At 33.8% G+C, this 17419-nt stretch overlaps 1 protein-coding gene across 2 annotated transcripts in view; it reads right to left on the bottom strand.

Annotated features, from left to right (window-relative positions):
- LOC136828802 (luciferin sulfotransferase-like) overlaps positions 1-13131 on the bottom strand; it is a 35362-nt gene extending 22231 nt beyond the window's left edge. The window contains exons 1-4 of one of the 2 annotated variants that reach the window (XM_067087037.1): positions 12974-13131; positions 4227-4420; positions 3707-3803; positions 2322-2496 (exon numbers count right to left, since the gene is read on the bottom strand). In XM_067087037.1, coding sequence (XP_066943138.1) covers positions 2322-2496; positions 3707-3803; positions 4227-4420; positions 12974-12993 — 486 coding nt within the window. In that variant the 5' untranslated portion in view covers positions 12994-13131. The remainder of the gene's footprint in view (positions 1-2321; positions 2497-3706; positions 3804-4226; positions 4421-12973) is intronic. The other variant, XM_067087038.1, reaches the window with a different exon arrangement.
- Between the last annotated feature and the right edge of the window lie 4288 nt (positions 13132-17419).

The raw sequence follows: 17419 nt of genomic DNA on the forward strand, positions 1-17419 counted from the left end.
CTTTCCCCCAAATCTGATTTTTAAACAACACTTTTCTTTGTCTCCCTCTCTTTCCCAAATCTGATTTTTTAAACAACACTTTTTTTAAACCTTTGTCTCCCTCTTTTCCCCCAAATCTGATTTTTTAAACAACACTTTTCTTTGTCTCCCTTTTTCCCTCCCAAATCTGATTTTTTTAAACAACACTTCTTTTCTCCTCTCTTTCCCCCACAAATCTGATTTTTTAAACAACACTTTTCTTTGTCTCCCTCTCTTTCCCTCCCGAATCTGATTTTTTAAACAACACTTTTCTTTGTCTTCTTTTCCCTCCCGAATTGTTTTCCACTTTTCTTTGTTCTCTCCCCCCCCAAATCTGATTTTTAAACAACACTTTTCTTTGTCTCCTCTCTTTCCCTCCCGAATCTGATTTTTAAACAACACTTTTCTTTGTCTGATTTTTTAAACAACACTTCTTTGTCTCTTTCCTCCCCCAAATCTGAATCTGATTTTTTAAAACAACACTTTTCTTTGTCTCCCTCTCTTTCCCTCCCGAATCTGATTTTTAAACAACACTTTTCTTTGTCTCCTTTGCCCCCCAAATCTGATTTTTTAAACAACACTTTTCTTTGTCTCCTCCTTTCCCCTAAATCTGATTTTTTAAACAACACTTTTCTTTGTCTCCCTCTCTTTCCCTCCCGAATCTGATTTTTTAAACAACACTTTTCTTTGTCTCCCTCTCTTTCCCTCCCGAATCTGATTTTTAAACAACCTTTGTCTCCCTCTCTTTCCTGAATCTGATTTTTTTAAACAACACTTTTCTTTGTCTCCCTCTCTTTTCCTCCCGAATCTGATTTTTTAAACAAACTCTGATTTTTTAAACAACACTTTTCTTTGTCTCCCTTTGTCTCCCTTTCTTTCCCCTAAATCTGATTTTTTAAACAACACTTTGTCTCCTTGTTTTTTAAACAACACTTTTCTTTGTCTCTCTTTTTTTCCCCCTCTACAAATCTGATTTTTTAAACAACACTTTTTTTCTCCCTTCTTTTCCCCCAAATCTGATTTTTTGTCAACACTCTTTCTTTGTCCCTTTTCTTTCCCCTCCCTTTCCCTCCCAGAATGATTTTTTAAACAACACTTTTCTTTGTCTCCCTCTCTTTCCCTCCCGAATCTGATTTTTTAAACAACACTTTTCTTTGTCTCCCTCTCTTTCCCTCCCGAATCTGATTTTTTAAACAACACCAAACCTTTCACCTTCCGCGCATTTCAAGTGATCAGAATACTGATTTTATATTGAAACTTTTTGCCACACCGTTGTTATATTTCTGCATTTTTCCAAGCTGGTCAGCTCTCCTTAACCCAAATATATGTGTGAACAGTTTATAAACAGCCTTTTTATAATGCTCTTATTCACTTTCAACAACAATACTCCAGTTCCAAAGGGAAAAGTTGATGCTACGAAGACCGTCGTATTGTTTCTTTTGAATCTAAAGACACTCCTTTTTCTACTTCATACATTTTTCTAAGATCCCTCTAGAGGCATTCTTTGATTCACCTGTATTCTAATCATAGAGTAATTCGTCCCACTTTACTTCAAAAACCCTAAATTAATAAATTTACTTCCATTGCCTTTTGCAGTTTTATTTTTCTAACATTCGCTTTTTTCCTCCAATTTCAAATCGTCCACACTCTTTCACCATTCTGTAAATCTATTTCAATTATCAACAACAACCACTCCACGACCAATTAACGTTCATTATTTCATTCCTTTTCACTAAGTTTCCTTATTGTTCTAATATTACAAACAATACACAGGCCGAAAGACACTACAGCTTTTCATGAGACTTACTTTTACGCCAGATTACTCACTCCCCTTCCAATGATCCTATTTATGATCTACTCTCCTTTAGATCACCATAACCCCTAAATGATAACCTTGTACATCTCACATACTCAAAGCCCTCACCATATTATTATTATTATTATTATTATTATTATTATTATTATTATTATTATTATTATTATTATTCAGAAGATGAACCTGTTCATATGGAACAAGCTCACAGGGCCATCGACTTGACATTCAAGCTTCCAAATAATATGGCGTCCATTAGAAAGAAGTAACAAAAGGTAATGGGAAATACAGAAAGGAGAGGTCACTTATAAAAAAGAAGAGATTAATCAACAAATAAATAAATAAATAAATAAATAAATAAATAAGTAAATATATAAATAGATAAAAATGTAAGTAAATCATTAAAATACAAGGAGAATTGTATTAGAGTAGTAATGCACTGCATCTTCGCTTGAACATCAGAAGTTACAAGTTTACTTTTTTTACTTACCCTTGGCTTTACGCTCCAGAATTGCTTCGGCAACAAAGGCATCTGGAGGTGGGACTTGATGGTCCTAGGAGATTTCATAGTGTTCACAAGTTTCCAAGTATTACCAGGAAGACAAGGGTCACTATCCAGTTGCCCAGGAGCCTTTTCCATCTCCTCTGGCACAAGGCCATCCCATCTGATCGTGACAATAACTTTATAAGTAAATTAAGCATAATATACTTATCAAAATTGGATGTGATATTGTGATCAAAATTGGATATGATATTGTGAGAGATAAGGTACAGACCCTGTTGTCGTAATTTTTATGGGGCTCATAAATAAAAATGTGAAGTATTGCATCATTCCTTTAAATTTTGACTACGCCTTGACATCTATCTGGCTGATTTTACTTGGCATTCATAACCAAATCCTAATATGCCAGTGAAATTCATTTTTGTGATATAAGATTCTACGAGGCATCTCAGCATTAAGAAATATACGTTACAGGCAGCGGTCCAAAGCCTTCTGTAGGAAATCAAAAATTGCAGATTAATCGGAGAAACTCACAGTTATAAGCTGCCAAGTGTCTCAGGATTTCAAATCATCTAAGCTGCCAAGTGCCTAAGATTTCAAACCATTTAAGCTGCCAAGTGCCTAAGATTTTAAACCATTTAAGCTGCCAAGTGCCTAAGATTTCAAACCATTTAAGCTGCCAAGTGCCTAAGATTTCAAACCATTTAAGCTGCCAAGTGCCTAAGATTTCAAACCATTTAAGCTGCCAAGTACCATTTAAGCTGCCAAGTGCCTAAGATTTCAAACCATTTAAGCTGCCAAGTGCCTAGGATTTCAAACCATTTAAGCTGCCAAGTACCTAAGACTTCAAACCATTTAAGCTGCCAAGTGCCTAAGATTTCAAACCATTTAAGCTGCCAAGTGCCTAAGATTTCAAACCATTTAAGCTGCCAAGTGCCTCAGGTTTCAAATATTGTCCTCAACATTAGAGAATTTTTTTATGATCCTGCAATGTTCTTTTCGGGCATTATCTTCCTGTATACAACTGAATTTTAAAGTTCCTCAGTTCTATTGGTGCTTTTTTTAAACAAGCAACACGAAATCTTCGACCTCATTTGTTGGAGAAATCATAAAATACGGCAAGATTTAAATTCCTTCCACCAGGCATATGAAAGAAAGCGACTTCCAACTCACAGACATAATCGAAATCATCTCCAAAATTTTCAGTGAACACTAAATTACTTTCTATTCACAATCAGGTAAAAATGATTCCCTAGAGTCGTTCTCAGGTAAACAATTAAGGCAAAAGAAAAATAAGAAAGGCCGAGGCAGGATAAACCTAGCCCATCAACTTAAAACAGACTGTTCTTCATAACAAATGGAGATATACTCACTCAAAAAAGGGGAATCTTGTCATCAAGTTCTGTTTTCCTTCTTCGGTGTTCAGTCCATGAACAAGACACCAGACAACTTCCTGCGTCCATGTTGTTCCTGTGAAGAAATTTCGTAAGGTTATGTCGTTAATCAAGTACAACATTTACACAGTAAATTAAAGAAAATCTTGAGTGATACATAAATAAATGCAATATTGACTTTAGTCGTCACTTTAGTTTTTTTTATTTTTACTTAATTTTGCAACTTTGATAGATTACTATTATCCATAAGATGAACCGTATTCATATGAAACAAGCCCACAGGGGTCATTCACTTGAAATTCAAACTTCCAAAGAATATGGTGTCCATTAGGAAGAAGTACGAGGAGGTAAAGGGAAATACAGAAAGAAGAAATCTCGCTATTTACAAAAGGAAAAAATAAATTAATAAATCAATAAATAGATAGAAATGAGAAATTTATTAGGAAATTGGCCAGCTGACGAGAAGATGGACTGTACAAAGGCGTTAAGGATTCACTACCTGATTTCGGATAGGTTACAACCCAGATATCGTCAACTTTCACGGGTAACTCCGCGTAACGTTTATGCCAGGCTGCGTAGTAGCTGCACAAGATGTGACGCCCAGGATTAATTTCAATGTAGTCCTGACCAAAGCCGGGCAATTCTTTCCGAATTTTGTCACCCAAGGGCCCTTTCACGGAAGCCCAGGTGAACCTTGATTAAAAGAAACGAGAATTGGACAGATCACTTGAAAAGGTCTCTCAGGTTATTATTTATTATTCAGAAGATGAACTCTATTCATATGGAACAAACCCACAAGGGCCATTGACTTGAAATTCAGGCTTCCAAAGAATATGGTGCTCATTATGAAGAAGGGAAAGTAAAGGGAAATAAAGAGATCACACTTTTTAAAAAGATACGATAAATTAATACATTAATAATGTGTAAAATGTATTAATATGCAGGTGTCTCTAAATTCTATCGCAAATTCATCATTATTAACATAGATGTTAAACTCATAGTGATTACAACCAAATCAACAGCAACAGGAATGAAGGCAGATCATCCAGCGGTTTCAATTTAGTCTGTTTTCCTTTAGTTCCAGTGAAATGTAACTTGGAGTAACGAATCTTCAATGAATAATGATTTCATAAAAGTATGGAAAAATCGACAGAGGAATGTTGCTCCTCAGGGAAAGAATTTTCAGCAGGAAATCTTAAGCAGTAGTAACTAGAAAAATGTTATATCATTTCGCGGTATTGTTTTAAAAGTAAAGCAATCAAGAGATACGAGTCAGACATTGAATAGGAAAACAGAAAGAATACTTTTGAGAGGAGATAAGATAAACTAGTTCTAAATCAAGCACTTGATTTGTCGAGGAGACAAGGGACATCGATGATAACGATGAAAATCCTTTTAAAGAACAACAAATAGAGCAGAAGTTTCTAAAGCCCAATACTTGATATGTACATATTATATATGTGTGTGTATTATATGGATATGTATATATATATGTATATATATATATATATATATATATATATATATATATATATATATATATATATATATATATATATATATATATATATATATATTATATATATGTATATGCATATATATTCGCATGTATGTGCGTATGTATTTGAGCTGTTCGTCATCACTTAACAAGCCCCGGATGATAAGAATGAGTTCTTTCTACTTCAGTATCTATTTATAGTTTCTGACATTTCACATTTTCCACTCGCAGTTCGTTTTCTACCCCTCTCGTTTTGAAATGTTTATCCTGGCTTATCCTGAAAAAGGCTGGCTATTCCTTTAAATATATATATTTAAGCTGGGAAAGTCAGTGTTGAATTCTCCCATTCCCAGTCTTTTGAAAGGAGTGATTTTTTTTCGATCCACAGGACTATACATTGTTTCCCTAAACTGTCATCACTGAATATAAAGCCGTAGGGAAAGGTTTGACCTAGGGGTTTGGTTTCCAATGCACCCTTATAAAAATGCCAGGCCTGTGGGTCTGCGTTCACTCTGCTTGTGGATTAACGGTGCCTGCCTGTTTGTAGCCACAATCGCTCGTGAAACTACAGCATACATATTTTCTAAGCTGACGACCTGGGATACATGGGCACGGACACACATACACCACAGACACACCCTCACACAACCCCTCCCCCACCGACACACACACACACACACACACACACACACACATATATATATATATATATATATATATATATATATATATATATATATATATATATATATATATATATATATATATATATATATATATATATATATATTATATATAAGGGAGCATAAGCATGAACAAACTTATGCAGACACATGTAACACTGAGCTTAGTGCACACACACACACACACACACACACATATATATATATATATATATATATATATATATATATATATATATATATATATATATATATATATATATATATATATATATATATATATATATATATATATATATATATACACACACACATACAAGTTCATGTCTACATGCGTCCGCATACGTTTGTTCGTGCCTATGTACTCCCTTGTATGAGAATTGTACCCTTAGTGTCTCAACCTACATCCCTTTCTTTTGAGAGCAATCCAAGGTCATCACCAGGGTGAACGAGAGCTCTCTGATAAGATTACTTTATAACCGCACTCTCTTTCCTTTCAAGAATTATAAGAAATAACGTAGAAAAATATTTGATTTTTAGAATTGATTTATTAGCCAATGTTTCTCCTTTTTTTAACATGACAGGTTAACAGTTGTTATATATAATATATATATTAAATATATAATATATATTATATATGTATAATATATATTATATACATACAGTATATATATGTGTGAATGTGTATATATACCTTTGTCCTAGAGCATTATGTATATTCTCATGGTTTTGTTTTTCTGCTTAAGTCATCCACATATCAGAGATTGCTTGTCAAACCGATTTACAACTGCATAAGAGTGCAATGACTATTCTTTTTTTCTTTTTAGTTGAATGGCTTTTGTCTCTATGTTGATTATTCTTATACATTAAAAATGACATCATTTTATTCATCTTGAAGTCGCTTGACGGCGTAATTTCAAAGCTGTTTTACATGGGATGCATAAACTCAATTACAAAAATTTATACTATATACTGTGTATACATACTATATATATATATATATATATATATATATATATATATATATATATATATATATATATATATATATATATATATATATATATATATATATATATATATATATATATTCATTTTCAATGCCGACGTTTCATGACGAATTCCAAGTCCCGTTTTGAAGGCTATAAAATATAATTTGCGAGCATTAATAGTAAATTAATTTATGGAGACATGCAATGGCAACAGCTCTTTATGAAGTAAAAACATTTAAAACAAAATACCTCATTCCATGACAAACCCATTATAAGTAAAAGGAGTTCATTAAAATCTTGAAACAACGTACCTATATGAAAGAAAGAGCAAAACTGACATAAGTAAATAAAAATAAAGTGAGGAAAACCAGTTGCCCAAACTAGGCTATAAACAATTTTACTGAAGACGATTGAATATTCAACGACGGTACAGTCTTCTTGATAATTATGGATTCTAGGATGGTTAAGTCGTTGTTGTTCAGCACTTGGCCTAAGATGGAAAAATCCTTGCTGTCAATAAAGGTTTTACATAATTTTGAATGATTGCGTATATTTGATTGTTCAGGATTAGATAACTGCTACCTGTTCTATGACTTATGGCCCTGTAGGAATTCGTTGCAAAACGTAGGCATTGAAAATATACTGTTAAAGGCTGAGGATGACTTTCCTATTACCTATTACTTCCTTCGTGATGTTTATATACATGTATATATATATATATATATATATATATATATATATATATATATATATATATATATATATATATATATATATATATACATATACATATATGTGTATATATATACATATATGTATATATACACATATACATATATATGTATATATACATATACATAAAAAAAATATAAATATATATATATATATATATATATATATATATATATATATATATATATATATATATATATATATATATATATATATATATATATATATATATAAAATATTCATACCACGAAGATGAGATATGGCAATATAGTCCGCATGAGAAAAGAGAATAAAACACTAATAACTCGATAATTTCGCCCTCCACCAGGCCTCTTCAAGAGCGTTATTATAACTATACAGAATAAGTACATACATAAAAATCATAAAAATGTTTTACTCACCGGAAAAGAAATTAAAAAAACAGCTGTCAAAGTTAAAATTAGGTTGTTTAGATCATAACCAAATGGTCAAGAATTAGCAATTCACAAAAGTTAGAAGAGAGAACTATTCAACGAATGGTGATAGGCAATTTAAAACCTTTCTCTGAATTTGTACTGTTGTGAAACAATGTGACGGAATAAAGGGCCTATTTATATACACCCTGACTAATATTTAAAAGTTTTTGTGTTTGCTCAAACATGCAAGCAGTTTCTAACAAATTTCTCGTCATCATATCTTATTCTTTCAATAATATGTATTTCTGTTTTCTTCCATAGAATAGGACAGCCACAGTTTTGCACATGTAAATTAACAGTACTGTTTGGAGAATTTGTTCTTACACAATATCCATGTTGGGAAATTCTCTTATTAAGTTCTTTTCCAGTTTGTCCCAGGTAGAATTTACCACATTCACAAGGTATTTTGTAAACCACACCTCCTTATTGTTTGGGACTGTTGCAAATGGCTATCTTTCCTATCGTATTAGAGTAAGAAAAGACTACTTTAAAGTTTATTGTTCTTAAAGGATAAATGATATATCTTACATTTATATTTATTTATGTTAGAACGAGAGAGTATAACTGGTTGTTATTAGTAATATAACAAGGTGCTTGTTTAAAGCACAGCAGTTTTATAAATATGTTGTTATATTGGGTTGGTGATCATTTACCAAAGAGCAGTTAACATTTACCTCTGGCTTCGTAAATACTTTTCTCAAGAGTCTGTATATAGCTATTGGAATAACAGGATTATTGTAACTTCGGCTGAAGACAAATAAAGAAGGATTAAGGACATCGGTATTATCTCTGATTATTCCACCAAGTACAATTGGGATATAACAATAAACAGTATCAATAAATGAAGAGTGGAAAGGGAGAACCGAAGTATTACTCATTTCATATTCCTCTTTTGGTGTTGTTCTATGTTTGTTTAGCTACGAATAAACATTCTTCTATTTCCCTGGTTGAAAAGTGTTTTTTTATGCCAATTCTAGTGATATTAAACTCTTCGTCTAAATACTCAGGGCTAACTAGTCTAAGTGCTCATAGAAAATGAGATCTCAAAGCCATGTACTTAACATTACGTGTATGAGTCTATTTTGCGTTGATCATTAAGTTGATATTAGTAGCTTTTCTGTGAATTTTGAATTTCAGGCCATTATCTGTTCTTACTACAATAGTGTCTGAGAAGTTTATGGGTTTATTTGTTTCTCTCTCCATGGTGAATTTTATTGATGGTACTAAGGAGTTAGGATAAGACAGAAATTCATCAGTTTCTGACAGCAATGGAGACAAACAGTTGCCCATTTGCACTCCAAATTTCTGCTTATAATAGCTATTATTAAAAACAAAACATATATGTATTGCACAGCCCAATTAATTTTAAAGTGTCTGAAACAGGTATGGAAAAAAAAAAATATTTTATTCAGTTCCATATCTAAAAATTCAAGCAGATCTAAAACTGGTACACAAGTGAATAAATTTTGTACATCAAAAATAATTAAATGACAATTTTGGTTAATTTGTACACTTTGAACTACATTTACAAATTCAACTGAATTGGTAATGTGGGAGTTAGATATGGTTCTACAAGAGGCTTTAACAAATTTACGAGAAATTTAGAAAGATATATTGTACACTTCCTCTTGTGCTGATAATAGGTTGCATGAGATAACCATCTTTGTGGGTCTAGACTACTCCGTGTAAGGTAGTTTGGCATTGGAATGCTTGAACTTGTCGATGAGGTGTTGGTTATCCCCAAGAATATTCTTGAGGTTTCTGTGAAACTCTGCGTTGACTTTTTCTACGGGATTGGATGTTAGTTTTTCGTAGGTGTCTTGGTCGCTCAACATGTTGTTCATTTTAACCTTATAAGTATGTTTATCTAAGATGACTATCGTGTTCGCCTTATCTGCTCAGGTAATATGCACTTCGTTATCTCCTTTGACATTTTTCAAATCTGTATTTGATCGTTCTGAAAAATATCAGCAATCAGAGATTGATTATCAAGCCGATTTACAACTGCATAAGAGTGCAATGACTTTTTTTTTTTTAGTTGAATGACTTTTGTCTATGTTGATTATTTTTATCAATACACGTTAAAAATTACATGAACTGGATTCATCTTGAAGTCGCTTGACGGTGTGATTTCGAAAATGTTTTACAAGGGATGCATAAACCCAATATGAGAGCTTATATATATATATATATATATATATATATATATATATATATATATATATATATATATATATATATATATATATATATATATATATATATATATATATATATATATATATACAGTATGTCTGTGTATGTGCGTGTATGTATGTGTACATATTTACACTTACAGTAGATATATATATATAATTTTTTGTAATTGCGTTTGTGCATCCCATGTATAATAATTTCGAAATTATACCGTCAAGCGACTTCACGATGAAGCTAGTTACCGTAATTTTTAATGTATATTGATAAGAATAATCAACATAGACAAAAATCATTCAGTACACACAAAAAGGAAGGCCGTTGCACTCTTATGCAGTTGTAAATCGGTTTAATAAGCAATCTCTGATGTGTGGATGATTTTAAGGAAATACACATAACCATGAGAATAACATAGCACTCAAGGGCAAAGTGCATACAAAAGGATAGGTGACCGATATGTATCAAAAATTTAAAAGATGATCATATATATATATATATATATATATATATATATATATATATATATATATATATATATATATGTGTGTGTGTGTGTGTGTGTGTGTATGTATGCATATATATATATATATATATATATATATATATATATATATATATATATATATATATATATATATATATATATATATATATATATATATACTGTATATATGTGTATGCATGTATATGTGTAAGTATACGAATGTGTTTTTATATCACAATGTTGCATCTATATATACAAAATCTTTTCATTATGATAGATTACCGGATTTAATATGGCAGAGGAGTCCAGTGCTCAATATCAAAACTGAATGCAAAATCAGTAAAAAAAAAAAAAAAAAGGAATTCCCCTTCCCTTTTAGAATTTACTGTAAAGGTTGTATTGCTTAATAACAAAAGAACATTATCGAATGTACAATTTAGGCCAAAGGTCAAGCACTGGGATCAACGAGTTCATTCAACGCTGAAACGGAAATTGACAGTAAAAGTCTGAAAGGTGTAACAGGAGGAAAACCTCGCAGCTGCACTATGAATCAATTGGTAGGAGAGGGTGGAAAGTAAGATGGAAGAAAGAGAATATGAAAGGAGGTGCAGTAAAAGGAACGAAAGGGGTTGCAGCTATGGGCCGAAGGGACGCTGCAAAGAACCTTAAGTAATGCCCTACGGGACAGAAGCATTATCGGTATTGTGAGTAAAGCGAGCAGCGCAGCAAGTAAAAATCATTTTTTATTCTACCGATAATAAAATCTGTGACATATTAAGATGCAACAAGAATCTAAACAACAATCGTCATGAACAATCCACAGCACCGATCATCAAACAACACAAACAAAACACACACAGCTCAGGGTAGCTATGGGTACACATGCCCGGCGCCCTAATCGAGAAGGACCATCGGTTCAATGAACCACTTCCATCAGTGATATGGTCACGGTTGGCTTATACATCCTGGTAGGCCTATCTTCCATCACCTCTGGCCGAATTACCGCACTGCTCATGCACTGATAGTCCTTTCTTTTGATGTTTATGCAGGCATAAAGTAATCTAAAAAAAAAAAATACGATCCCCATATGTGAAAAGTCAGTACATAAAACTTTAATGAAATTACTTTTTATGTATACCGTTTTTTTTTTTTTTTGCATCTTTTAAACCACATACCATTTTCTTTTTCGGAGGGGTTGATACAGTAGGCCGAGAGCGATACACTGGCCTAGCAAGCATGCACCGAGAGCTGCACCGCTCAGCCATAACGCCCACTCTGGTTGGCTGCGCCTTCTCAAAGGATTCGGTGCGTGTTATCGTATTATCTTATCGCGCGCTTTCGTATTTTTCCTTTTCGACATCATTTGCCAGTAAACCACGTATATTAGTTTGTGTGTGTGTGTGTGTGTGTGTGTGTGTGTGTGTGTGTGTGTGTGTGTGTGTGTGTATACGAGTTCACTAAAGCTTTAAGCCTTTATTTTGCGATAATCTTTGATGCCTCTCCACTTGATAGTACGTTCCTTTCCCCTTTGCCTTGAAATTGTGTTGAGTCAGTCATGTTGCTTCTATTTTTATGTGAGAGTAAGTAGCATAATTTCTTACGATCAAAACCGATAATTATATATGATCGACTTAAGACGTAATTACAATAAAGAGGTTTAAATTTGCTAATGAACCCCTCAACACCACAATAAATATATTAAAGTTAAGTGCTGGAGTTCGTTCGACTCTTCTAAAGGATATAAACAATTGATTGGCAGATTAAAATCTCAACTGCAATAGCGGGAGTAATCCACGTTTACCCTTGCGAGGTGTTACAAAGTAATCGATACAATATTGCTACCGGGAGTACCGTGCATAAAATCACATATTCTGTACAATGATCAGCGGACGTGAAACCTTTTATGTGTAAATAAACTCCTGTTATAAGATTGCTGTAATCTGATTTGCAAGCACTCCATATAGACCACGATCTGATTCACTTGAAGCAATTGTCATTTTACATGCCTGTGTAGATTACAAATCTGTTACGAGGGTTCTTAAGTAAGTCGGTCGCCTTGTATTAACGGGTAGGTCAAATTCAATGAACAATTGGGGGATAGACATGATTCTAGAGGAGCACAGGAAATTGGGATAACAAGAAGCACTTTAACGAAAGGTAGAGGCACCAGTAAATGCGGTAGATCAAAGGCAAAAGAGGCGTTGCTTACCCGCCATCCATCGAAGTCATGACGGTTCTCTCTGCTTTCCTCTTACACGGAGTTCAGCTGCCAACGACGTCAAACCAACGACTGACTGGTCGACTGACTGACTAGGCATCCCGCTAGTCGATAGCTTGGGACCCACACTGGACGCCATATGATACGGTTCGCGATGACTTTACACTTCTCTCCGTTGTGTGTTTGTTTGTATCTGACGTTAACCATGACTCATTAACATCGTGGATAGAAGGGGTGAACTGTATCGCCTACTTTTACCAGGGTTATTGCGTAGTGGACGCACTCACTCTCTCTTTCTCGCTCTCACACACCCCGACACCGAGAAACCTAGAGTGCGTTTTCCGAAACTTTTTAGGCTATTATGCAAAATGTCACTGTGACTTCCCTCCCCTTTTACATTTTACCTTAAAATGAATTTATGTACCTTGAAGTCTGCTGACTGTGGTGGGGTGCAACTAGGCTGGGAAGGGCATGGAGCCACCAAGCTCATCCCAAATGGCTTGTTGACAATCAGAAGGCAATATCTCGTGGAGTTACGTGTTAACTCCTTCATGCGGAAAAAGGTTATGGTGTACACACACATTACACATTATTTATGTACATAAATACATACACACACATATATATGTGTGTGCAGTGTGTGTGTGTGTGTGTGTGTATATATATATATATATATATATATATATATATATATATATATATACATATATATATATACATACACACACACACACACACACACACACACTTCTGGCTAGAGATGGTTTCAAGTTTTCATGGTAAGACAAAAAAATTAGGCATATGCGTTAAATCTTATTATGAAAAACATACCTAATAGTGAGATAAATGTGGTGGGCCACAGCTAAGATAAAGAGGTAGGCTAAATGAATATGTGAGGCAAACTAGCCTTACACAGCGAGGAACCGGAGTTCAATCCCAAGGTGAACTGGCTCTGGTCCGTTTCCTGAAAAATCCTTCATACCTCTGACAACCTAAACCGAGAATTGTGTACATGGTGGTTCATCGGCTGTGATGGGTTGCAACTGCATCCCTCAAAAATGTTGAAAATTGTAAGATTAACAAATAGCTGAAAAATATATATATATATATATATATATATATATATATATATATATATATATATATATATATATATATATATATGAGGTAAAAAATATTTAGTAGTAGTTTATCTGATAATCACCAGTCCTACCGCAAAAAGAAAAGGAAAACAGGAAAATTGTTTGCTGCTTTTATAAATAATGCACTTAATAGCCTCTATCATTCAGTCTGCAATAATATGATGTCGTCTCTAAAGAGAGATTATTCCGTAACCTTTCAACGGGAACGGCTTTCTACATAAGGTCGATCTAATTTTACATGGCATGTTTACATTAAAAAGACATGCCAGTGTTTACAAACTATATACAATGAAACAAGTAAAAAATGCGCCGAAGTTTCTTCGGCGCAATAGAGTTTTCTGTATAAGCCGCGGCCCATAAAGCTTTCAGGCACAGCCCCGTTGTGGGATGTCCAATAGCGTTGCCAGACGCACGATTATGTCTAACTTTAACCTTAAATAAAATGAAAACTACTGAGGCTAGGGGGTTGCAATTTGGTATGTTTGATGATTAGAGGGCGGATGATCAACGCACCAGTTTGCAGCCCTCTAGCCTCAGTAGTTTTTAAGATCTGAGGGCGGACAGAAACAGTGCGGACGGACAAACAAAGCCGGCACATTAGTTTTCCTTTACAGAAAACTGAAAAAAACGATATCAGTAAAAGAACCAACGTAAGAAATGAGTTGGTCACGAATGCCATTTTCTAAATCATTGAAGCTTTTTTTTTTTTTTTTTTTTTTTAACTGTGGCCAAAAATTAAGGTTGTCATCCTCCCGCTGCTGGTACATAGGAACTTGGCCTCCTTTACATCATGTATGAAATTATTTTTAACCGCATTCTTTTGCCGCTGACACGTAAGACAGCGGTTGGAGCGTCTGAATTATTGCGGCGCAAAAGTATGAATTGTGCCAGGCAAAATTACCTGTATCTTTGCAGTGGAATACAGGCTTCCGATCAATGTGTCAAGATATGATTTATTTCTTTTAATTCCTATTAATCTTTCATCCATCGGTCTTGCAGTTGGTGGACGTAGATCCGTGGAACAATTCTTTTTTAATATATCCGTCTGAGTAGTTGAAATAAAAAAAAAAAAAAAAAAAAACGCGCTGTCGGCACCGCGAAATAAGACATGCCTTCAAAAAAGCACTCACGATGTAGCTCACGTAGAGCTTTTGAAAAAAAAAAAAATTCGGAGCTGTTATTCGAAAAACCTGATAGTCATTGATATCAATATTAACGGCAAAAATAATATTACCTTTACTCATAATATTAATGACTCATAATATTAATGACAATATTATTTTGCCATTATTACTAATAATGATGTTATTATTACTATTATTTACTTTGACAATAACGAATAAAATGGATATTACTGTTTTACCAGTAATATCAATATTAATGGCAAAAAATATTATCTTTAATCATGATATTAATGACAATATTGTTTTGCCATTATTATTAATAATAATATAATTATCATTATCATTTAGTTTGACAATAACAAGAAATAAAATGAACGTAGAAACATCACGGTCGCGCAAAAGTCGTTCTGTGATTTTTCATGGTCTCTGCTTAGATCTCTGAGAGTCTAAAGTAACTTTTTGCTTATTCATAATTGATGTGTCAACTATAGTGGAAGAAATCTGGTTTAACCTAAAGAAACAAGAGTGACAATAATGATACTACAGGAATTGCATCAACCGTTTTTGAGATACAGGGAAATTAATATCTTAAACTAGAATTGTATCGTAACGGTATATACAGATCTCATTATAATATGACAAACTCACAAACTGTAGGCTACCTAAAAAGGGAATGACATGACTGTCTTCTGGTTTATTGTTCATAGCAGTTAAAGTAATGGGTAATTTTTTTTTCTCCCTCTCCCCTCTCTATATGGCTAAACACAGGATCTTTTACGGTGTAAAAACCTTTTAATTTTAATTAAGTTATCTTTCTCCCCTTTCCCTCCCTCACATTCTCTCTCTCTCTCTCTCTCTCTGGAGTATTACAAGGAAAACCAGTTTTGATGACCGAAATTCATAATCATTTCAACTTCCCCAGGAAGGAAAAATAATTATAAATTTCAGCTGACTCTACAGTAGATCCTCGATTCCCTTTTCCTGTCAAGAGCAAACAGATTTTCTGAACAGCAACCCCAATATGCAGTAAATGTGCCTCGCTGTCGAACTTCTCAGTTCCAGAAGTCCTTTATTCCTCACACCATTGGACTATGGAACAGCCTCCTTGAGGAGGTCGTACAATTCAGACTGCTGATGTAATGCATTATCACCCTAATACTATTCTTGTATCTTAATAGTCTACTTACATTTTTATTTATTAATTTCTTAATTTATCTGTTTCTCTAATAATTGGTCTCCGCTTTCTGTATTTCCTATTGCCTTCTGTTACTTCTTTCGAATGAACACCGTATTCTTTGGAAGATTGAGCCAATGGCCCCTGTCAGCTTGTTCCATAGAAATAGGGTTCATCTTAATAATAATAATAATAATAATAATAATAATAATAATAATAATAATAATAATAATAATAATAATAATAATAATAATAGTGAATGCCTCAGGATCTGGAGTCAGTTGTGTTTTCAGTATGTGAATGAAGACAGATTACTGTTTTCTACAATTGCTTGAGAGAGACAGCACCGTGATGTGGTGTGCACTGAAGATCCACCTTGCTTGCTTTTGCGGTTTTTGAAATATCGTCTGTCTACCCGGTAAAAAAAAAAAAAAAGTGTGCATTTGCTATTAGAGGTTCTGCTTTCAAAGTCATTAAGAATGCAAATGAGAATGGTCCTCTCTCTCTCTCTCTTTCTCTTTCTTTGGTCCTTTAAAAGTTGTAAGATGAAGTTAGGTTGCTTAATATGCTTGAATGTTGTGTGTGCTTTTTAGTTACCAAATTTTCTAAAAAAAAATATTTCCATTTTAATACATGAACACCGAATCATTTCCATTTGTTTTTCTTGAGGATATTTCAAGTCACGCAATGGAACCATTTTTTCATAAACGTATTTACCTCTGCAACCTAGTTTCACTTTCCTCTCTCTCTCTCTCTCTCTCTCTCCCGTCTTCCGACCTCATTTAATCACTTGATCCCACAATAAAGAAAAAGGAGAGAAAAGAAAACATTTGCGTCCTAGATAAGACTCATACTCTAAGTAAACACCTCGCCTAATCCTAACCGAAGACGCGACGACCCCCTCCCCCCAAAAACCCCCCAACGCTGCAGGCTGCAAATTAACTCCTGTCTCCCGCAGGGCGTAAAAACAGACGTGAGTACGCAGTTGCCCGAGTAT

This window comes from Macrobrachium rosenbergii, chromosome 43 (genome assembly GCF_040412425.1).
Source record: "Macrobrachium rosenbergii isolate ZJJX-2024 chromosome 43, ASM4041242v1, whole genome shotgun sequence".
In the NCBI taxonomy this organism is placed as follows: Eukaryota; Metazoa; Arthropoda; class Malacostraca; order Decapoda; family Palaemonidae; genus Macrobrachium; species Macrobrachium rosenbergii.